Source organism: Mastigoproctus giganteus, chromosome 2 (genome assembly GCF_048544385.1).
Source record: "Mastigoproctus giganteus isolate SK-2022 chromosome 2, ASM4854438v1, whole genome shotgun sequence".
In the NCBI taxonomy this organism is placed as follows: Eukaryota; Metazoa; Arthropoda; class Arachnida; order Uropygi; family Thelyphonidae; genus Mastigoproctus; species Mastigoproctus giganteus.
Window position 1 is genome coordinate 4,315,263 of NC_143576.1, and position 25,416 is coordinate 4,340,678.

Sequence of the window (25,416 nt, forward strand, 5' to 3'; positions counted from 1 at the left end):
AATTTGTGCCGCAGTCTTCATGTGCAACAGTATCAAAAGCCTTTCTAAGATCCAAATATATAATATAAAAGTTATTCCCTGCATCCAGTTCTTTTGTGACTACATCATAGTATCCAATCAAATTGGTCAGGGAAGACCAGCCCTTAACAAAACCATGCTGCGTCTGAGCTATAACTGAATTCTTGTCTAGATGATCCTGCAGTGCTTCTTTAACCTCCATTAATTTACCTGGAACAGAAGTTAAACTAACAGGTCTATAATTACTTGTGTCGGCCTTTGATCCTCATTTGTGAATTGGGGTTACATTTGCACATCTCCAGTCTATGGGTACCTCCCCTACGTCCAAAGAAGCTCTCATAATTATGGCTAGGGGTTTGCTTACTTCCTTTGCTGCCTCCTTTAATATAACTGGATAGATCCCATCTACCCCTGGTGCCTTTTTTATGTTTATCCTCAGCAATTTCTCCTCCACTTTCCTCTCAGTTATTAGAAAATAATCTAGCTCACTGCCAATGTTTACTTTACCTACATCATTCTCCTTCCTGAATAACTCCTCATGCGTGAATGTAGATGCAAAATACTCGTTTAGATTGTTAGCCACCTGAGCAGGATCCTCAACTGTTAAACCATCAATATCCAGTGGACCAATCTGATTCATCCCTTTCCTTCTTGAGTTTAAATAGGTAAAGAACTCTTTTCTGTTTTTCTTTGCATCCTTTGCCAAGGATTTTTCGTAGTCTGCCTTTGCCTGCCTAATCTCCTTTGTGACTTGGTTACAGACTAACTTATATCTATCATAGGCTTCCATGTCACCCATTAATTTGTATGTATCCCATGCATTTTTCTTCTCTGCCACATGTCTCATTAGTTCATCTGACAAACATTTAGGCCTAAACCTTGAACAATATTTCTTAGTTGGTATGTAAAGCCTGGTAGCCTCCAAGATTAGTTCCTTGAATGCTTCCCATTTTGAGTTTGCTGTTGGTAACATCATCAGTTGGTCCCACTGTATAGAATTTAAATACTGTCTCAGACCATCATAGTCGCCTTTACGAAAACAAAAACCCTTCCCTTTACCTCTGATGGTAGTTACCTCCTTGAGTAAATCCCACTTCAACACGCTGTGATCACTGCCACCTAGTGGTTCATTTATCTGCAGATTCTTAATGCATGAAGAATCACTGCTGATAATCAGATCAAGAGTATTGCTCCCTCTTGTTGCCTCACGAACATGCTGATGTAGAAAACAGTCATCCAATAAATCCACAAAAGCCTTGCTAGTGTGCGAGTGACCAACCCACAAATTCCACTCAATATCTGGGAAATTAAAATCCCCCATTATAAGACTCTCTGATTTACTGGCCCACTCTATTTCCCTGTACAATATCTTATTATACTCATCAGAGTCATTAGGCCTATAGCACACTCCTACTCTCAATTTTGATTTCTCTATGCTTATGTCACACCAAACTGACTCGACACTGCCCTGTCCATCGATGTCGACTGGCTTCACTTCCCTGGACTTTATGTGTTTCTTAACTAATAGCATAACCCCTCCTCCCCTCCTGTCCTGTCTATCCTTTCTATACACATTGTATTCCCCAAATTCCAGTTCCGCATTCCTTATATCTGTGTGACACCACGTCTCTGATATCCCAACAATATCTGCCTTTGATGTTTTGAGCAATACCTCAAATTCATCAAATTTATTTACCAAACTCCTAGCATTGGTGTACACGCAGGTATACATGCACCTGTTTCTATTCTTGGCTACCCTAACACAACCCACGTGTTTACTTGTACCGCAATGACTCCCAGCAGTCTCTGAAATGTCCTGCATCTTGTTTTTCAGGCTTCTGCTCATTTCAATAGAAGCAGTGAAAGAATCACTTCCACCTCTGCCAGTGACTACTGTTAATCTATTAGTCCTTGTATCCCTCCCAACTAGCAGTTTTCCGACCCACCTAACTCTGCCTCGACAGCATCAGCAAAAATTCTTGCACCCTTTCTATTTAACTGTATCTCATCCCTGTAGAAGCAATCTCTCCTGTTAACAAGTACAGTCCAGGCTGAAAAAAATTCTACCCCTTGAGCCTTGCACAATCCCTCCAGGGCCTAATTGATTGACAAGGCTCTCATCATATACTCCCTCCTATCGTGTCTGGGCAGAATTGCCGACACTTTCAAATTCAACCCTAATTCACGGCTTTTTTTCAACAGTGACCTGTACTTGCTAAGTAATTCCGCCGGTCTCCTACTCTTAATATCATTAGTGCCAGCGTGTCAACTATATCACCTTTTGTGCCCTTAAGAGATGATATCCGCTCTACAACATCATCAACCTTTGCCCCTGGCAGACATACCCTGGTCCTATTCCACCTATCCTTTTTGCAAAGCATGTTCCCCGCTTCCCTGACAATAGAGTCACCAACAACTACTAGTTCCTGTGGGACCAGCGCATTCTGCCTAGGGGACTGCCTCTGTGTTGCCTGATGACGAAGTGGAAGCTCTGGCGTTGATGTGGACGGCTGAGAGCTTGATGGGCCCCTCAATTTATTTCCTTCGAGGGCATCCACCCTGTCCTTCAAGCTCTCATAAAGGCCCATAACAATGCTGAGTTGTCGCCTGATTTCCTTGCACTCCTTACATCGTGCACACACAAAGACATCCCCCTTGGCAGTATCATGTCCCGTACCCGACTGCTCTGCAAACATCAAGCAAACAGTGCATTTTAAAAGACTGTGATTCAGAGGGCAACTGCCCCCCTCAGTTCTCCCCTGAACCACAGCACTCCCATTAGCTTGAGCCTTTTGCTTTGCTGCTCTGGTCTGCGTCATGATTCCGATTTAATTCAATAAAATTTCAAAACAAAATTAAATCCTTAAGTTATATCCCAAAACAGTTATAACGCTATATTTATTTTTTCGGTATCTAGTGTTTTCTACGAGTTCTCTTTATATAACTTCCGTATCACGTGTATCACTATAGTTATGTATTAATTATTTGTTACGATTAAGTCGTTATATATATATATATATATAGGCGCCTCCGTAGCCAGGTGGGAAGGAGCAGCAGTGCATAGCACATGCTTCTTGATTAGACCGGGGTTCGAGCCCGTCACCACCAAATACGGAGGATGCGGAAAGGTCAGAAATGACCACCGCATGTTCACGGAGCAATATGGCCTTAGTTGCTAATGCTCCTAAAAACCAAATAACAAAAACAAAAAAAACATATATATATATAGAGTTAAAAGTACAATTTAATTGACAATATTATATTATGCACTATACTACACTAAGGTTATGCTATCGTGTAAAACGGCGGGAATTCACGAACGGTACTTCTACGGACTCGTAAGTATTGATTAGCTTCCAAATCTCGCTATCTCAATTTAGAATAAACTAAGGATCCTGACTAGGTCTATAATCTACTTATAGAAGATAATTTAATATAACAATTGGTTAATAAATCGACTAAATTTGGTTAAAAAAAAAAGACCTCTCGTTCAATTTGTAACATGTGGATTTGATACCGTTACCGATACTAAGTAATACCTACAAAATCTCTGTCTAAGTTAAACTTTAAACTAAGTATCGTAACTAGAAATAACTAGACGTATTTCTACAGTAGAAATATAAAGCTACTCTAGAAATACGTTAATATGACAATTTAAGCTAATAAAATCAGAAAATAAATCAGGAAAAACTTCTCTGTTCCAAGAGCGTCAAAGAGCTCCGTCCGCACAGGCTACTCTCGTACCCAGACTCAAGTTAGAAGACAAAGAGCCATCTACTAATAAGGAGGTGATTATTCCATTGTACAAGACAGTGATTAGACTGCATCTTGGGTACTGCATACAGGTCTGGAGGCCTCATTTTAGAGAAGGATGTAGCTCTGTTGGAATGGGTGCAGAGTAGAGCAGCAAGGTTGGTGAAGGGAACAAAAGGGTGGTCTTAAAAGGATGGCATCAATTCTGCAAATTGCATCATCTGGAGACTAGGCACTTGCGAAGTGATCTGATTGAAGATTTAAGGCTTTGTTTGGATTGAGCAAGCTCAGTGCTGTTGGCATTCTTCTCAGGCTACATATGTGGGGAACATAAATTCTAATTGAGGAAGAATGGTTGCAAGATAGATGTGCAGAAGTTTGTCTTCGGTCAGCAGGTAATTGATTTTTTGGAACAAGCTTCCATCTGTTGTTATTGAAGTGGATAATTTGAATAAATCAAGGAAGAACTAGACAAATTATTGGAGGGGATGATGGGTGATATGTTTTTTTTTTTTTTTTTTTTTTTGCTGAAGCTTTATAAGCTTGCTTTCTTCCATCATTTGCCACTATACTATCACCTACAGTGAGCGACCAGAAAGATAAATTGCAAAATACGGCCAGCAGTCCATAAATTGGAGTGTATGGATTGTGTAGACCTTAACCTTATGAAATGGTTAAGTGGTTCTCATTCTGCTGAAGCCTTTGCTATTCCCATAATTTGGCAAGAACTGAGAGGTCACATTTCAGACTGTTATTTCTGCTTGACCAAAATATAAAGATCCAAAGAACCACCAAAGTAGTATTATTTATCCTGATCTACACCATTGTTGTGATTTCTATACTTGCCTGTTCTATGCGTAATTATGAAATGTACCACGTTGTACACATTTAAGACCAACCACTTTTAATCACATGTGCATAATTAAAGGATCTCATTATAGGCCTGGGTTTGTTAAAACATTTGTCAGAGCTCCTAGAAATCCATTTGTAAGGTTGGAATCTACTGCAATAAGAGATGCATATATTCTATTAGATGGTGTAGTATTGACAATTAATTAATTAAATTTATTAATCTTATTAATTTAAAATACCATGCCCCAGACTACAGCAGAAAAGCAACGGGCACAAAGTGGCAGGAGTGCTGTGACTCGGGGGAGAACTGAGGGGGGCGATTCTCCAACACATCACAGCCTAAAAAAATGTGCAACTTGTGAAATGTTTGCGAACTCTCTTGAACAGAACATGATCTAGCCAAGGAGGATGTCTTTGTGTGTGTGCCAGGTGCAGAGAAAGTGTCCAGAAATTAGGCGTCGGCTCAGCGTTCTGATGGGCATCTATGAGAGCTTGAGGTGTAAGGTAGATGCCCTCAAAGAAATTAATATGAGGGACCCAACAAGCTCTCAGCTGCCCAACTCAACACCAGAGCTCACTCCTGGGCATCAGGCAACACAGCGGCAACCTCCAAGGCAGAATGCGCTGGTCCCACAGGAGTTAATTATCATAAGTGACTCTAAATATATTGTGTAAAAAGGATAGATGGAATAGGACCAGGGGCAAAGGTTGATGATGTAAAGCATATATCATCTTTTAAGGGCACAAAGGGTGATATTGTTCTACACGTTGGCACCAGTGACATTAAGCATAGGAGATCTGCAGATTTACTTAACAAGAACATGTCAATGTTGCAAAAAAGTCGTGAATTAGGGTTAAATTTGAAAGTGTCTGCAATTCTGCCCAGACACGATAGAAGGGAGTACATGATGAAAGCCTTGTTGATCAATTCAGCCCTGGAGGAAATGTGCACGGCTCAAGGGGTAAAATTTTTTTCAGTCTCGTCTGTGCTTGTTAACAGGAGAGACTGCTTCTACAGGGATGGGATACATTTAAATAGAAAGAGTGCAAGAATATTTGCTGATGCTATCGAGGCAGTGTTAGGTGGGTCGGAAAACTGCTAGCTTGGGGGGATTCACAGACTAAAAGGTTAAAGGTAGCTGCAGGCAGAGGTGAAGGTGATTCTTGCACTACTTCTATTAGAATAAGCAGCAGCATGAAGCGAGGGGTGTTGGGGGTTTCGGGGACTGAAGGCGGTCATCGTGAAACAGGTAGGTATATGGGATGTGTTAGGGTAACTAATAATAAGAATAGGTACATGTATACTTACATGTATACCAATGCTAGAAATATAGTAAATACATTTGATGAATTTGAAGTGTTGGTCAAGACATCAAAGACGGATATTATTCGGATGGCAGAGACGTGGTGTCACACAGAAATAAGGAAGGCAGAACTGGAATTTGGGGAGTACAGTGTGTACAGAAAGCATAGACAGGATAGGAAGGGAGGAGGTGTTATGCTGTTAATTAAGAAAAACATAAAATCAAAAGAAGTGCATCCAGTTGATATAGATGAACAGTGCACTGTTGAGTCAGTTTAGTGTGGCATAAGCACTGCGAAATCAAAAATAAGAGTAGGAGTGTGTTATAGGCCTAATGACTCAAATGGGTACAATGAACAATTGTACAGAGAAATAGTCGGCTAATAAATCAGAATGTCTTATAATGGGGGATTTTAACTTCCCAGATACAGACTGGAACTTATGGGTTGGTCACTCGCACACTAGTAAGTTGTGGATTTATTGGATGATTGTTTTCTGCAGCAGCATGTTTGAGAGGCAACTAGAGAGGGCAATAATCATGATCTGGTTATCAGCAGTGATCATTTGTGTATTAAGAATTTGCAGATAAAGGAACCACTAGGTGGCAGTAATCACAGTGTACTGATGTGGGATTTACTTAAAGATATAATTACCATCAGTGATAAAGGAAGGGGTTTTTGCTTCTGTAAAGGTGACTATAGTGGTCTCAGACAGTTTTTAAATTCTGTACAGTGGGACCAACTGATGATGTTACTAACAGCAAATTCTAAGTGGGAAGCATTCAAGGAATTAATAGTGGAAGCTACTAAACGTTTCATACCTATTAAGAAATATTATTCAAGGTTTAGGCCTAAATGATTGTCAAATGAACTATTGGACTCGTGGCAGAGAAGAAAAATGCATGGGATGCATATAAATTATCAGACGACACAGAAGCCTATGATATATACAGGGTAATTCACTACCAGTGCGACGAACTTGCAGGAGGTGTGGGGGGCACGGAGACGAATTGGAGTCGCATGGCATTGCAGGGTCCGGGATGCCTTCGTCGTGCGGTGGAGGACGTTGAATGGGAGGTCGCGTGAACAGCGATCCCGCTGGAAGTCAGCATTTGTGAACTGGTTCCCGAGGCCGTAGGATGGACGAGTATTCAGAAGTTGAACTGGCCGACATGCACCTCGCGTATGGAGTTGCGGACTGTAACGGGGGCGCCGCTCTGCGCTTGTACCAGGAACATTTCCCCCACAGGCGTGCTCCTCATCATACGATTTTCGCACGTGTGCACAGAAGGTTACGGGAGACTGGTTGTTTCATGAGAGGTACCATGAATCGAGAGCGAACGATGAGGACGCCAGACAATGAGGAGAATCTCCTACGTCTTGCAGAAGGCAGTACGAGTACTCGAGCGATAGGCCAACGATTGGTTATTTCCCAATCCACTGTATGGAGGATACTGTCAACAAACCAAATGAGTTCATACCATCTGCAACGCGTCCAATCATTGGAGCCTGCAGATTATTCACTCCAGAGGACTTTTGCTACTTGGTTTCTTCAACAGAAACGGTTCGCAAATGCTGACTTCCAGCGGGATCGCTGTTCACGCGACCTCCCGTTCAGCATTCTCTGCCGCGTGATGAATGCATTTCGGGCCCTGCAGTGCTGTGTGGTTCCGATTCGTCTTTGTGCCCCCTGCACCTCCTCCAAGTTTGTCCACTGGTAGTGAATCACGCTGTATAAGCTAGCCTGTAATCAAGTCAGAAAGGAGGTTAGGCAGGCGAAGGCAGATTACAAGAAATCTTTGGCAAAGGATGCTAAGGAAAACAGCAAGGATTTCTTTACTTATATAAACTTAAAAGGAAGGGGATAATCTGATTGGTCCACTTGATATCAATGGTTCGACTGCTGATGATCCTGCTCAGATAGCAAACAAACTGAATGAGTATTTTGCATCTACGTTCACACACATGGAGTTATTAAGGTTATCAAATTGTAACAGGGTGCTTAATTAGCATTAGCATTAGTAGAGGCATATGATGCAAGAAAGCAAGCTTATTCAGCATCAGCAAAAAAAAAAAACCACTCCCATTTCACCCCTCCGTTCGTTCGAAATACCTGTCCAGTTGAGCTTTAAATTTGTTTAGGCTATCAACTTCAACAACAAGTGATGGAAGTTGGTTCTACCAACCATCCACCCGCTGGCCAAAGGCAAATTTCCGCACATCTATCCGACATCTGTCCTTCCTCAATTTGAATTTATGCCCTCTGAGGTGATAATGATTTTGTAATAACTGAGAATAAAGTGGGGGAAAAATTGTTGAAGTTAAACATAAGAAAGGCACCTGGGGTGGATGGGATCTATCCAGTTATATTAAAGGTGGTGGCAAAGGAAGTAAGCAAACCCTTAGCCATAATTATGAGAGCATCCTCGGACTCAGGGGAGGTCCCCACGGACTGGAGATTTGCAAATGTGTCCCCAATTCACAAAGGGGGATAGAAGGGTGACACGAGTAATTACAGACCAGTTAATTTAACTTCTGTTCCGTGTAAAATAATGGAGTCACTGGTTAAAGATGCATTGCAGGATCATCTAGACAAGAACTGCAGCAATAATTCAGACACAGCATGGATTTGTTAAGGGAAAGTCTTGTCTGACAAACATGATTGGTTATAATGATGTGTTTATAAAGGAACTGGATGCATAAAATAATTTTGATATCATATACTTGGATTTCAGGAAAGCTTTTGACACTGTTGCTCATGGAAGACTACTGTACAAATTGGAGCAGAATGGTATTAAGGTTAAGTTGCTACAATTGATAAAAGGATGGTTGTGTGGGAGAAGACAGAGGGTGGTAATCAGTGGGTGCTGCTCTTCGTGGAGTAATGTTATTAGTGGAGTCCCACAGAGTTCTGTGTTGGGTGCACTGTTGTTTTATATATTTATCAGTGATATTGATGAAGGTATATCAAGCTTAGTATCGAAGTTTGCAGATGATACAAAGGGCAGGGTTGTTAATGACAGTGTGTTACTGCAACAGGATCTAGAAAATTTGGGCAGATGGGCTGAGAGGTGGCAAGTGAAGTTTAACATTGAAAAATGCAAAGTACTGCATATGGGTAGAAATAACCCCAAAGAAACATACCAACTGTGTGGTACTGCGCCTTGAGTACTGCGTACAGGTCTGGAGGCCTCATTTTAGGAAGGATGTAGATTTGCTTAAGGAGGTAGAAAATGAAAAAGACCTGGGAGTAATTGGGCAGTTAGATATGAAGTTTTCTGAACAATGCAGACAGGCTGCCAGGGCAGGTCATGGGGCGTTGTTAATGATATATAGGAATTTTGTTAGCAGGGAAAAGGAGGTGATTGTCCCTCTGTATAAGGCAATGGCCACACCTTGAGTACTGTGTACAGGTCTGGAGGCCTCATTTTAGAAAGGATGTAGATTTGCTTGAGCGTGTACAGAGAAGGGCAACAAGATTGGTGAGGGGAATGAAGGGATCCTCTTACCAAGAGAGGCTTAAGTTCTGCAAATTGCAGCAGCTGGAGACTAGGCACCTGCGAGGTGATATGATTGAAGTGTATAATGCCTTGAGTGGGTTGAGCACACTGAATTCCAATGGGATTCTTCCACTTGTTCAGATTATGAACCTAAGGGGGCATAAATTGAAATCGAGGAAGGACAGATGTAGAATAGATGTGGGAAAATTTGCCTTTAGCCAGCGGGTGGTTAATTGCTGAAACAAACTTCCATCTGTCATTGTGGAAGATGATAGGTTAAATAAATTTAAGGAGGAACTGGACAAATATATAGAGGAGATTGTTTTGTAGTTTTTTTTGTTTTTTTTTTTTTGGCTGATGCTGCATAAGCTCATATGCTTGCTTTCTTGCATCACATGCCACTACTACTATTACATCAAACTTACTGCAATGATGGCCATTCAAGGCTCTTGGTTTTGAACATAGCACAGAGGAGTGGGGATTTAGTTGATGCCCCAAGCTAAGTCTGAAGGCAGCCTTGCTTTGCATTGGTAATATGTTACTATCTATTCCTTTTGCTCATACAGTGCTAGTTAAAGAATGCCTTTTGAAGTGTATAAAATACAAAGAATGCCGTATAGTATTTGTGCCATCCTGAAAATTATGCCCATGTTGATGCATATGCATTCATGCTACACATAATTCTACTACTCACTTTGTAAATGAAATGGGCATCACAGGGATTGCCATTCTGTAGTTTAAATATTAGCTGAAATATACTTTTAAGGAAGAAGAAAAAAAAGATTATGCATAACATCTTCCTTAAGCGTACACTTGTGAAATCCAAAACATTGGGATCCAGAATAAGATGTTGTCGCCACCATTACTTATAAAACTTTGTGTTGTGAAAAACTTAATTATGCCAGAATTAAAGAGAGCATGTTCCTAGGACCTCAAATAATAGGATTCATGAATGATATTTGCTTTGGTAACTGCAAATGAAAAAGCTGCATAGGATGTCTTTAAAAGTGTTATGCACAATTTTCTTGGAAATAACAGAGCACATAACTACAAAGAAGTGGTAAACATATTAAAATATTGCTTTATTAAATAAATTAATAAAATTAATGAGATAAATTTAGGCTTGCACAGCGGCATGTGTGCAGTGCAATCTATATGTCTAAAAATTATCTTTTTTTTAATTAGTTTTGCAACATTTTATTTTCAGGAATAAAGCATATTTCAGATATATGCTCTGTAGAGAAATTGCTGAGTAGAATCCATTACTTACGTTGCCAAGATTATATACAACTTCTTGCTATTATCAATATACTGAAGGATTTCCTGAATACTCATCCAAAGGTATATAGTTGTGTATATATTTGAGCACTTGTACTAATAGGGAATGGCCTCATTCTGTGTGTAGCAGTGAGCAAACTAGGTTTTCTGATTATTACATTGATCTCATATTGTGGAGGCACTTCACCAGAGGTTTATCTTTGCATTGCAATAATCTAAATAAAAAGCGAGAGAGAGAGAGAGAGAGAGAGAGAGAGAGAGAGAGAGAGAGAGAGAGAGAGAGAGAGAGATAATCTTTATTGCCCTTTACAGCCATAAAGCCAGGGGTTTACAGCCTCCTTAAACTTCCGGGAAAATCGAAACAATTATTTACAAAAAAAGGTAATTTTACAAACGAAAACATATTTTAATACAAAGGAGAGAACTCCTTACGAGAGTTAAGTCTGATTGAGCTGGCTTAACATCGAGATAAGAGCACCAGCTCAGTCAGACAGGAACAGATGCAAGGTACACATCAGTCATTGCTGATTAGTCCTACTAGTCATAATTTTTTTCCGGTAAGTACGGTCAACAGCGAATTTGTTCAGGTCGGTGTCAAGTGCCTGGGTTTGCTTGAGCATTTGCTGAGGGAGGAACCGATCCGAGAGATGGAGTTGTGCTGAATGCAAATAGAGCTCGGGATTGGCCCTAAGGGCAGTAGGGGGGAATCCTCCAGCCACATGTATCTCATAATGAATGTGTTGCAATTATGCCTGTTATCGTCTTGACTGTTGCTAGGAAGCATTGGTCGTCGACTAAGGTGGGAAGCCGTGGAAACTCGAGAGAGTCGGCAAGCTGCGTGGTGCGAATCAGAGCTGGAAGGTTGTGCTTTCTGTTGGCCCACTTTAGGAGCCAGAATTCTGCAGCAAACAGTTGTTTTATTTATTGACAGTGCCGCTGACGCCCTAAATTTCAGCAGCATAGAGTAAAGGTGGAAAGGTAACTGTTCTTATGTACCTCACAGCTGTCTTTTTATCTGTGATATGAAGGAGATGCTGTTTTGCTATCCACCGGAGTCTTGAAGCACATGTGAGGAGCATGTCTATGTGGGCGTTGAATCGAAGTTTGGAGTCGAATACGACGCCCAGATCACGATGGCTGGACACAATTGGGATGAGGATGTTGCCGACCGAAAGCTGGAGAGAAGGAGTTTGCTTCAATGAATACACCGTGAATTTGGACTTAGCAGGATTGATCTTGAGCCCAAACTGGCAGAGGTAAGATGTGGCTGCAGTGAGAGTGTTGTTAATTTCCGATTTTACCAGATCTAGATCTTTACCGGGGATGATGGGAGTGAGTATCTTGATATCATCTGCATAGCTCAGTAGACATCGAGAATGTGCAACCAGTGGGAAGATAATAGATGAAAACAGAAGGCCCGAAAGGACCTCTCCTTGTGGGACTCCTGCGGTGACTGATCTAGTAAGGGTGCAATCTCCTGTATGAAGCTTTATAACTCTGTTATGTAGAAGAGAGGAGAGAAAGCATAGTAGGTTCCCTGTGATCTGGAAGTAGCATTCCAGGAGAGTGAGTAGTTGGTTTACTTGGACGGCATCAAATGCAACCTCAATGTCTAAGTAAGTAACAGCTAGTTCTTGCCTTTTCTCGAATGCTGACAAGATAGTATTCATTAGCATTAGCATTAGCATTAGTAGAAGCATTTGATGCAAGAAAGCAAGCTTATGCAGCATCAGCCAAAAAAAAAAAAAAAAAAACCCCACTTCCACTTCACCCCTCTGTTCATTCAAAATACCTGTCCAACTGAGCCTTAAACCTATTTAGGCTATCAACCTCCACGACAAGGGATGGAAGTCTGTTCCACCAACCAACCACCCGCTGGCTAAAGGCAAATTTCCGCACGTCTATCCTACATCTGTCTTTCCTCAATTTGAATTTATGCCCTCTCAGGTGATTATTTTGAGCTAGAGGAAGAATCCCATCAGCATTGAGCAAGCTCAAACCATTCAAGGCTTTATACACCTCTATCAGATCACCTCGCTGGTGCCTAGTCTCCAGACACTGTAATTTGCAAAACTTAAGCCTTTCTTCGTAAGAGCACCCCTTTGTTCCATTCACTAATCTTGTTGCCCTTCTCTGTACTCGTTCCAGCAGCTCTACATCCTTCTTGAAATGAGGCCTCCAGACCTGTATACAGTACTCTAGGTGTGTCCTGACCATTGCCTTATACAAGGGAATAGCCGACCGGGCTAGCCGGGTGGGTAAAGTGCCTGCCTGGCAACCCAAAGGTCGCGGGTTCGAATCCCGCCTCGGGCTTGGATCACAGTACTGCAAAAACTTTGGGAGGTGCATTATGGCCACAGAAGCCGATGCGCCAACAACTAACTAAAAAAAAAAAAAAAAAAAAAAAATGCACAACCACCCCCGAGTCCCTTTCATTCTCTACCACTGTCAGTGTAGTACAACAGAGTTGATACGTTGCTCTGGGGTTGCTGTTTCCCCATGTGTAGTACTTTACATTTGTCAATGTTAAACTTCATTTGCCACCTTTCAGCCCATCTGCTCAACCTTTCCAGATCCTGTTGCAGCAGCATAGTGTCAGTAGTGTCCTTGACAATCCTGCCTACCTTTGTATCGTCTGCAAACTTGGACATTAAACTTGATATACCATCATCAGTATCATTTATAAATACAGAAAACAATAATGGACCCAACACTGAGCCCTGAGGGACTCCACTAATAACATTAGTCCACGATGAGCAGTGTCCATTGATTACCACTCTCTGTCTTCTCCCCCTCAACCACCCCTTTATCCATAGCAGCAATTTGCCTCCAATGTCACACTGCTCCAATTTGTGTAGCAGTCTTTCATGTGCAACAGTATCAAAAGCCTTTCTAAGATCCAAGTATATAATATCAAAGCTAATTGATAGCAGCTAATTCATGGTCGCTAGCAGATTGGTGATCGTTGATCTGTTTGGAAGCGAGTAGTGAATTTGGGCTGGATTACTGGGCAAGATCTGCTTAGTGAGGATGGGAAGTAAGGCCTTCTTTCCAGGAGCTTCAGCAGGCTGGAGGAGTTAGAGATGGGTCGGAAGTATTTAGGTTTCGATGGCGACTGAACTTTGGCTAAAGGTTTGATGATTTTTCCACTGCTGTGGGAAAATCTGGTTCGAGAGTAACTGGTTGGAGATAATTAAAAGTGGCTGAATAATGTACGGACTTAGGCATTTGAGCATGAATTGGGGAACTCCATCATCACCGGTGGTTGACGAGGCAGGTAGAGAATTGATGGCTACGATCAGCTGTTGTTTTGTGATCTGAATGATGTTCAACACTTCTTGCTGGGTGGGCTCTGTTAGTAGAGCCCGATCTGAGTTTGGCATAGGATTACGGTTTAATCTTGTGATGAAATCGAGCCACAATTCAGGATCGAGTTGCAAAGGAAAATGAAGGTTTACTTTCTTGTATGGAAATTTTCTTTTAGCCAGATCACGGTTAACGTATAATTTGATTGCCTCAGATTTCAGGTGATTAAATTGAGCCCGTGCCCTTGAATAAACGATACGATCATTGACATTTTACCACTGTTTCCATGTGCGATGGAGCTGTTGCTTTAGCTGGACACTCATTTTGAGTTCAGAATTCCACCAAAGTCTTGTATATGGACTGATGCTGATTTTTTTAGAGGCAGCATATTTGGCAACCATGTTGATCCAGTTTGTGAGAATGTTCACAGCTAGTTCTGGGTCACAAGTCTCTAAGGCCACCCAGGGAATGAGAGAGGCAGCTCTGATGCACTTATCTGCATCAAGTAAGTTGGGGCTAATGATGTCAACCTTTTTTGTTGTCCTTCTGGCTTCTAATTTGGGGGCTGGCAGATATGCAGTCACATGTATTGGGACATGATCAGAGTCAAATGACGTTTCTGCAATGTAATCAAGGGTGCAAGGGATAGAGGCTAGAACTAGATCTAAGAGGTTATTCCCCCTGGTTGGAGCTTCATTAATAAGTTGTAGGTCATCACATCTCAAGTGAGCCAGAAGATCCTTTTTCAGATTAGATAGCTGAGGAGGTAAATTGAAATCACCACAAACTAAGTGAGAAGCTGTGGGATGCAGCTGATTGATTAACCAGTTGGAAACTTCAAGGATGATTTGCTGGGAAGGCATTGGGGGTATATACACCACACAGGTGTCAAACATCACGAAGTTGTAGCCTAACGTAATGAGGATTGCTTCATAATTGGGGGAGTTACTGGATTTATTATCCAATAGCTTGAAAGCGGATTTCTTGTAAAATATTGCGACGCCTCCACCCTTGCATGCAATCCGAGATGTGAATACGACCCCATAATCAGCTGGGGCAGCTGCCTCTAGGAACTCTTGATCATCATTGAGCCAGGTTTCGGTGATGGCGAGCAGGTTAAAATATCCGGGGAGCAGAATTTGCTCCATAGTGTCAAGCTTGTTCCTAACACTACGCACATTCTGATAAAAGATGGTGCAGGCAGGTACTCTAGGTACTTTGATGCGGACGGGTGGTCTCTGACATGGCACTACTCGATTCAGCGGGGTGGTGTCTAGGATTGACGAGCACAGGGATCGGCATATTGGTGTTCTTTGTCTGTGGTTCTAGTTGCGGTAAGGAGATCTGGGATTGCTATGAAAGAACTGCTCCAATAGAGAAATATATTGCTATTTATTTAAAGTGTATGTTACTATTCAGACTTCTCATTTTGATTCTGCTGGGAGTTTCATTAATGGGTATGTAGCCACTGTGAAGACCTGAACAACTCAGTGACAAGATATAATTTGGTGCCTGTCATCCAGCCGATGAAATTCCAAACGGAGTTGAAGTTGGTGGTCTGGATAGTAGTATAGACTTTAAATAAATAACGATATGGTTTTCCATTGGAGCAATGCAGCACAAAGGCAATCATGGCAAAGTATCCGTACATTAGCAAACATAGTTTGTGCATTGCTATGTACAGAACGAGACTATGCCCTACATGAAAAATAATACTTTATAATTTGTAGTATTATTTTACTTGCTGCACCAGCTGGCATCTCACGTGTTGTAGATATATCCCATCACTGGGTTGTTCAGGTCTTCACAGTGCCTACCTACCAATAATACACCAAGCAGAGTTGAAACCAGCAGTCTAATGGCATACATTTTAAATTAAAAAAAATAATAAATAAAAAAAATCAGTATACTAATACACTTTTCCATTGAGCAATTCTTTTTATTTAGAGTAGTGCAATACCAAGGCAACTCCTGATGATGCACCTCCACATTACAAGATCAATACAATCAGTTGCAAACCAGGTTTGCTTGTTGCTATGTGCAGATTGAGGCTAGATCCCACTTGTAAAATAGCAGTTTATAACAGGAGGCCCTTTTCCTACATTTATTTTATTTATTTAATGTTCCTTCTAATAAATATTCTTATAAAATCTCTATATATCTTTTTTCTAATAATTTTAATAGTATACTTATAACATTGCATTTCAGTCTTGTTGGATTATCAAATAAAATGCCCAAAACCACGTATACTGTACTCAAATGTTTACTACAATCTCACCATATGAAGAAGGCTTAGGTTCTGCAAATTGCAACTTCTGGAGACTAGGCACCTGTGAGGCGATCTGATTGAGGTGTATAAGGCCTTGAATGGATTGAGCAGGTGCTGATGGGATTCTTCCTCTTGCTCAGATTACAAACTTGAGGGGGCATAGATTCAAACCGAGGAAAGACAGTTGTAGAATTGATGTGTAGAAGTTTGCCTTTAGCCAGCAGGTAGTTGATTGCTGAAACAAACTTCCATCTGTTGTTGTGGAAGTTGATAGCTTAAATAAATTCAAGGCAGAACTAGACAAATATTTGGAATGAATGGATCAGTGAAATGGGAAGGAGGTTTTTTTTTTTTTTTTTTTGCTGATGCTATATAAGCTTGCTTTCTTGCATCATGTGCCTCTACTAATGCTAATAAGCTATTATTTCTTAATTCATGAGAAATTAATGCTTAATTTTTGATGAATATTGAAGAGCATGTTATTCATATGCACAAGAATACTATTAAGATAACTAACAATACTATGTATGAAAAAAGCAATTAGGTAATTGCTTTTTTCATGCATGCATGCATGCATTACATTGCATTTCAGTCTTCTTGGATTATCAAATGAAATGCCTAAAACCATCTGTACTGTACTCAAATGTTGACTACGATCTCACCACATGATGTTCATGACATACTTGACAGTCATGAGTTTCAGAATATTGTAATAGTTTTGATTGGGGCAGGGGATATGGATTAATCTGCTAACCACTTCTACTAACTACTATGGATTAATCTAATAAATTGGAATTGTACCTCAAACCTTTGTAGGGACTAATAAAAGACACTCAAACTTTATTGCCAATCTGACTTTTCCTTCTTGAATAATACTTGAACATCTAACACAGTTTAAAATTTTTCAGGAGGAAGCTGGGTGGTGGAGGCAGGAGCTGTTGAATCAGAATCAATCCTAAAACCTTCCCAGGGATTAACAGAATGCACCCTGAAAATTTGGTGTCTATATGGCTTTACCTTGTTAATTAATACCCAAACGTCTGTTTACATTTATGTATAAAGATTACTTGAATTTTTAGGAGTGGGGGAATTCTGAATTTCTATTGGTCCAGTTTTAATGAAATTTGGGATGGCTCTGAAATCTTTCTAAAGAACCTAAATGTCAAATTTAATGAACTCTATGTGCTAGGAATTAATTTGTTATATGCAGAGAGGTGGACAGAAACAGTGAAGACAATAGGTACTTTATGCATTTAGCATTGGCATTAGCAAGGGCACATGATGCAAGAAAGCAAAAACACACACACACACACACACACACACATACATACACACACCTTCTCATTTCACCCATCCACTCACTCCAAATGTTTGTCTGGTTCTGCCTTGAATCTGTTTAAGCTATCAACTTCTACAACGACAGATGGAAGTTTGTTCCAGCAATCAACCACCCGCTGGCTAAAGGCAAGCTTCCGCACATATATCCTACAACTGCCTTTCCTCAATTTGAATTTATGCCCTCTCAGGCAATTATTATGAGCAAGAGGAAAAATCCCATCAGCATTGAGCATGCTCAAACCATTCAAGGCTTTATACACCTCAATCAGATCACCTCTCAGGTGCCTAGTTTCTAGATGCTGTAATTTGCAAAACTTAAGCCTTTCTTCGTAAGAGCAACCCTTTGTTCCATTCACTAATCTTGCCCTTTTATGTACTCTTTCCAACAGCTCTACATTCTTCTTAAAATGATGCCTCCAGACCTGTATACAGTACTCAAGGTGTGGCCTGACCATTGCCTTATACAAGAGGATAATCACCTCTTTATTCCTGTTAGAAAAATTCCTGTATATCATTGACAAGACACCATGAGCTACTCTTGCAGACAATCTGTACTGCTCAGAAAACTTCATATCTGCCTGCACAATTACCCCCAGGTCCTTTTCACTCTCTAGCACTGTTAGTGTAGTACCACACAGTTGATTTGTTACTCTGGGGTTACTGCTTCCCATGTGCAGTAGTTTACATTTGTCAATGTTAAACTTCAGTTGCCACCTCTCAGCTCATCTACTGAACTTTTCTATATCCTGTTGCAGCAGCATACTGTCATTAGTGTCATTAACAACCCTGCTGACCTTCGTATCGTCTGCAAACTTGGACATTAAGCCTGATATACCATCATCAATACAACACCATCATTTGTTGATACACCTTGAAAAAAAGAAAAATAAATAAACAGGTTTAATATGATAATCTGCTAACAGCACTAATTAGTTTATATTATATAATTTGGAAATATGCTCCCCCCCTTTTCTTTTCAGTTTCCATCTCACAATTTTGAAATTTAGATGGCCATATATTTCAGTGTGTTTTAAGACCTTTTTTTTTATTGCTAAAAATGGGACTAAAAAGTTATGAAAACGTATACCTGTTGCCATATGCTTCTGGACTGATATTCCCATTATAGCCATTCACTACACTGTTGAAAACAGTGGAATGTGTGATGGCTTGTATCTGTCCTGTGATTGGTTATGTTGTATTTACATAATTTGCAGATCTTATTTTGGTATTTGGTATGTTGAGGGTATTGCGGCTCCTGGGATTTCTCCCATCTCCGCGGTGTTCTCTGTATCGAGTGACAATACCCTGTCAAGCCAGAGATTTAAAGTGTGTGGATCGTGTATAGTGTAGTTTGTTGTGCCCATTGTTCATCTGGCTTATTGGCCATCGGGCCCCTGATGGGACCCGATGTTGCCCATACCACGCCACGTGGAGGCTAGCCAGGTGTTACCAGTAAGGAATCAGTACTCTGGCAGGTCCTGCCACTTACTTTCCTCAGATTTCAATGGCTAGGTGCTATAAAAAAAAAAAATAAAAAAAAAGACATTGCTTTAATCACTGTTGGTGCTTTGTTTGGTCATAGAGATTTGCCTTAAGAGTGAGAATGGATTGTATGCTGGATGAGTTTTATTTTTAGCCGAAAAGGGTCGGGCAAGCAATTTTGGTGTAGTTACAATTTTGGCATGTGGGGCTGTGCGCTGTGAAGGTAGACAGATTTGGGTGGGGAGAAGGAAGGCTGGAGGGTAGAAAAAGAAGAAAGGGACCGATAGAGAACGTGGCCCCCAAATGTTCAGTGGGCATGCCCATGCTACACCAGAGGGAAAGTGGGTTTTGCAGGGAGAGGAGGAGACAGGGGTTCCCCCACCACCGGGAAAAGGAGATAAAGCAGTCCCGGAAAGGTGTCGGATCTGGGTCCCCATTTGGCTAGTTGGCAGCAAGGCTGCAATCCAAGTCGTTCACTTTGACTCTCCAGGTGGTGGACTTAGTCTCGGCAGAGGCCAGGATGCGTCACCTGCACGTGACAGGCAAACTACATCTAGATCCCAGTGTTTGGTCACATCCAGTTAGGACTCAGTTGTCTTTCAGTTGCTGGAGGTTGTCCCCACCACTTGTGTTCAAGTCCTGTAGTCACTCAGCTGGTTGACAATGGCCAGTTGTGTTCTTTCTGTCCATCGGTGGTCCAAAGTCTGAAGTTTGTTTCAGGGTGGTGGAAGTGCTCTTTGCCTTGCGAAGAGATTTTGAGTGAAAAGCGTGAAAGCCTTATAGTTTTCTTCTTCCTGCAGCACTATGTCCTCCTGATTTCTAAGGATGGAGCGCAGTTTGGTAAACAGCAGGCCACGGAGGTCTTCATATATATTACATTCATAGAGCAGGTGCTCCCAAGTTTCTTCTTGTCCGCATCTACACTGCGCTATGTCCGAGATTCCAAAATCATGTAGCTTCTTCCTGAAGGAGCCATGCCCTGTCAGCAGGTAAGTGGTATGAAGTCCAAGAGAGTACCATGTCGGGGAAATAGGGTAAATACGTCCAATGTCTAGTGTGAAGCTTCTAGTTATGCGGCCTTTAGTGGAGTCATTCAACCGATTCTGCCACACTGTTCTCATGTGGTCTGTAAGACATCATTTTTCCTGTGGTCTAGTCAGTGTTGGGTCCGTAGTGTATCCCAAATGTGTGATTACCCTTCCTTTGGCGTGTTGGTGCAGCAGCCCATGGCCGACAATCTCCAAGTCCAGAGAGAGACATCCCGAAAGGACCTGGAGAGCGTGGGTGCTCACCGTGCAGCATGCTCTGGTTGTTGTGAGGAGAATTATTCGATGGATGGCTTCCAATTTCCTTCTGTTAACAGCAGTGCTTGCCTTAGCGTACCAAGCTCCCGCTGCATAAGCCAGTGCCGGGATGAAGCATGCCTTGTAGAGGATGGCGAGCGCCCTCTTCTTCAGACCCCAGTCTCTGTGTGTAACTTTCGCGAATAGGCCGGAATATTTCCTGAATTTTACTCTGAGGTAACTAAGATGCGGTGTGAAGTTGAGGTGTCTATCGAAGATAACACCAAGATACGTGACTTCTGTTTGGAGTTTAATGGTTGTTCCATTTATCTTGATCTGGGGAGGCCTCCTGGGATCAAGGGAGCCCTTGAGGAGTATTGAATGGGTTTTTTCCGGTGAGATGTTCAGTAGGTTCCCATTTGCCCATTTTTGCAGAACATAAATGGCCTGATTTGCATGGGTCTCCAGTTGTGTCTTGCTATTAGCCTGCAGCATCAGTATAAGATCATCGGCGTATGCCTGCGTTCTTATATTAGGGATTTCCATATTGAGGAACTCATCCAGAACAAGAGTCCACAGAAGGGGCCCCAGAACTGATCCCTGGGGGCAGCCTCTGTGGACCTGCCTGGAGAGAGTGGCAAAGGGAGCAGTCACTGTAATCCTTCTGTCATCCAAGTATGATCTAAGGCAGCAGAACAGGTTGCCTGGAATTTGGGCGCACCGAAGTCTGGCCAGGATTCCGGACCACCAGAGAGAATCAAAAGCGCCAGCAAAGTCTATTGATATGAGGAGAAAATACTTCATGTCGCAGTTTTTTGCTGCCTCAATTATGTTTTCCAAAGCATCTGCCGCTGAGCGTCCTCTTCTGAAGCCGAACTGGTTCAGCGACATCATGTTCGCTTCCTGGAAGTGAGTCTCTAATCTATGGTATAGAAGCCGCTCAAAAAGTTTGCTCAAGGTAGAAAGCAAAGCTATGGGTCTGTACGATGTTGGCTTATCCTGGGGTTTGGTTGGATTCTTAAGTATAAGTCTTATTCTTGCTGTTTTCCACTTATTAGGGTAATAGCCTTCTGAAAGACAGCGATTGAAGAGATTTAGAATGATGTCTGCTATCTTCTCTACTGCCTTTTTGAGCATCTCTGGTTCAATCCTGTCGTCACCAGGGGCTTTCCTGTTTTTAATGTTTGCTGCTTCTATGCTCAGCTCCATGATTGTAAAGGGGGGGCTCAACTGCCGTGGTACAATAAGAGGAGTTTTCTTCATAGAGTTTTCTCTGTTCCTCAGTCTGGGATTCAGTTTGAGGTAGGAAGATGTGGTCTAATATGTTGTCAATTGATGATTTCCAGGTTCTGGTATAACTTCCTGGTGCAGTTTCGGTGTCTGTAACCACTTCCCCTCTTGGGAGCTTGTTAGTGACAACTCTATAAACAATTCCCCATGGGTCAGCATTGCCATTTGCACTGACCAGAGTTTCCCATGTTTCTTTTTTCTTCTCCTTAATCTTGGCCGTGTAGTTATTTCTTGCCTCGCGATACCTCTGCCTTAGCTCGTCCACCTCCGCCTGTGGCCAGGTTCTGCGTGCTCGTTGGAATGCTTTTCGGGCTCTGTTTGCTCTGTTTCTGAGGTTAGTTAGTTCTGGTAACCACCAGGGAACAGCTCTGGGGGGGCCTGGTGTTTCTTTTTTATGGCTATGTCACCTGCTGCTGGAGGTCATTTAAGTTTTGGCCTTCAGTTGAGATGTTTTCTGCTCCCATCATCAGCATCTGTTGGAAGAGATCCCAGTCGGCTTTGGGAATGGCATACCTTGGCGAGAAAAATCTGACGATCTGTCTTGGAATTAGGGTTCGGTGCAGACTGAGGGTTATAACCCTATGATCAGATGTGGTCCAATGGTCCTGTAGCTCTCAGGGGGTGAGGTGTCCTGCTATTGTGTGGCTTGCAAGGGTAAGATCAATGTTTGCTTCCCACATTTTACTTGAAAACGTGGGAAGTTGATTTGGTAGGTTCAGGATAGTAAAGTTACTGCTTGCTATGCACTCCTCCAGTCGCTGTCCATTGTGTGTACCTCTCCTATCTGGCATCTCACTATGCCAGGCCGGGGATCTGCAATTTGCATCCATTCCAATAATAATTTTGGCACTCAGAAGCTGGCGCTGTAGGGTTTGCAGATACGTTGTGATGGGGAGAATGTCCTCTCCCGGTCTGCCATATACCGAAGAGACGTAAAATTCTCCCAGTGATGAGGCAGTGTGGGCACATACTGCCCGGTTTGTGCAAAGGTCGGTTATTTTTGTAACCATGAGGTCTGGGTTACAAACAACGACAGCCACCCAAGGAGTGTCTCCTTCCACCTGGATAATCTTGAACTTTAGGGGATAACCTCTCACTCCTTTATTATGTGTATACGGCTCCTGGTGTATGAGCACGTCCAAGTTTTTTTCATTAGATTTCTTAACTAGCTGAGCAGCAACTGCCTTAGAACGCTGTGCATTATGTTGTGCAATTTTTATCCCAAAGTGATTGTATTGTTTTGGATTACTCCCCATAATTTATCCGTAGCTGTTGTGTACTCCTTGCTTTATTGTATGTTGGGCAGGCGCTATCCCTTATAGAATGGTCATGTGGCAGCTTCAGGGACTTGCAGTTGATGCAGACCGGGGCTTCAGCTTAGTTTGGACAGTCTTTATATTCGTGGCCATCTTTGGCACAGTGGACACATGTGGAGAGCGTTTGCCTGCAGGTGTGTGTGTTGTGTGGCCAAAACGACATCTGAAGCATTTGGGGACAGCCACATACTCCCTGTAGTGGTGACTGCCCCAATTTACATATACCCTTTTCTGTTGCTTTATGGATTTCCAGGCAACTGTGGACAGCTCCAGGACCCAGTTGACAGCACTCCCAGTCCTGGCCCTGGTCTTGAACCTCGGTGTGATGTGCTGCTCTGGCATTCCGTCCTGTTGCAATTCATTGAGATTTTTCCTGTAGATTTCTTGGACTAACTCTTCAGTGGTGATATCATTATCTAGGTCACAGAACTGTTGGGACATGATCAGTGCCTTGTTTAGAAACACACAGGGTCACCCTCCCCGGTCAAGAGTACACTTCAACCGCAGTGACAGAGAAATATGTAGTTTGCCACCCTCTCCAGCACTAGAACAATGCTGCCATGGTGAGCTGACACATTGTTACCAGCGTTGAATTGAAAACGAGTTGAAATGTACTAAATAACCCAATAAAAAGAGAAACAAATCTCACCGCTATGATCCACTGATGAATATTATCTCTTGAGTACACAATTTGGATAACTGGCTTAATTTAAAACACATATTCCAAACACAATTTTGTGGAGCAGCGTACAGCACGTCCGAACGGTAAGGCAGCCATATTCGTGATCTGCAGATCTTATTTGAACTAGCTAAATTATAGCTATGATTGGTTGTATTTTTAATGGAGGTAATTGCCCAGCTTCTAGCGTGCTGATCTTTGTAGGCCTGCCAGTACAAGAACAGATGGCACCTCCATAGCCAGGTAGACAGGAGCAGCAGTGCGCAGCACACACACTTCTTGATTAGACTGGGGTTTGAGCCCGTGACCACCAAATACGGAGGGTGCGGAAATGTCAGGGAATGACCAACGCATATCCCTGGAGCAATATGGCCTTAGTTGCTAATGCTCATAAAAACCAAATGACAAACAAACAAACGAGAACAGATAGGCTGTTTCTCATGTTGATTCTGGAGCTGTTGCATGCTTGTTTGCTGATCTTTATAGTAGGGGTGGGGTCCTTTCTAGTGGCGGTTATAATTGGAAGATGAACTCTCAAGGCTATTGATATTTTAGAGTGGGGGAAGGAAGTTAGCCTTCCCCCATTGTGAGTTGATGTTCTTGCCTAGATTATCTTGTGTGGCTCAGGCTTTCCTGGATCCTTACCATGGTGCTCAATGGCTAAGATGTTGATACCATATAGATCAAAAGCAGCCTTTCAGAACGGTGGATAAGATGCTGTCAAATATTAGTAAATGACAAGCAGAAGGAGGATTTCTTTGACATTGTGCATTGCGTTAACTCTCCCTCACTCATTACATACAAATTACATTCTGTGGTGCAGAATGACAGTCAAAATTCTCTTTGGAAAACAATAACAGCAGCATTCATTTAAGTAGGTATATGAAGCTTAATGCTTAAATTGATTAAAATGGCCGGTTGCACCAATGTAATTTAAATTTTAAGTGTTCCTTAAATTGACAATATCGCATCGAAATGAAATGGCAAATGAGTTATTGAGTGTCGCGTCAAAATTTTGATATGCAGTGTTTTGTTTAAATCTAGCTTAAAATTTAAGTCTCATTAAGTCTCATAAAAATAATAACTTAACCTGTTAAGCGTGAGGTGTTTCGAAAACAGCTTCAAAAGGGTGAATAATAATAATCGAAATCATTAGCATTAGTAGAGGCATTTGATGCAAGAAAGCAAGCTTATGCAGCATCAGCCAAAAAAAAAAAAAAACCCCACTTCCACTTCACCCCTCTGATCGTTCAAAATACCTGTCCAGCTGAGCCTTAAACTTATTTAGGCTATCAACCTCCACCACAAGGGATGGAAGTCTGTTCCACCAACCAACCACCCGCTGGCTAAAGGCAAATTTCCGCACGTCTATCCTACATCTGTCTTTCCTCAATTTGAATTTATGCCCTCTCAGGTGATTTTTCTGAGCTAGAGGAAGAATCCCATCAGCATTGAGCATGCTTAAACCATTCAAGGCTTTATACACCTCTATCAGATCACCTCGCTGGTGCCTAGTCTCCAGACACTGTAATTTGCAAAACTTAAGCCTTTCTTCGTAAGAGCACCCCTTTGTTCCATTCACTAATCTTGTTGCCCTTCTCTGTACTCGTTCCAGCAGCTCTACATCCTTCTTGAGATGAGGCCTCCAGACCTGTATACAGTACTCTAGGTGTGGCCTGACCATCGCCTTATACAATGGAATAATCACCTCCTTATCCCTGCTAGAAAAATTCCTGTATATCATTGACAA

General features: G+C 41.9%; 1 protein-coding gene across 1 annotated transcript in view; it reads left to right on the plus strand.

Annotated features, from left to right (window-relative positions):
* LOC150089126 (DNA repair protein RAD51 homolog 3-like) overlaps positions 1–25,416 on the plus strand; it is a 98,177-nt gene that overhangs the window by 24,573 nt on the left and 48,188 nt on the right. The window contains exon 4 of the mRNA XM_090390340.1: positions 10,633–10,766. Coding sequence (XP_090246466.1) covers positions 10,633–10,766 — 134 coding nt within the window. The remainder of the gene's footprint in view (positions 1–10,632; positions 10,767–25,416) is intronic.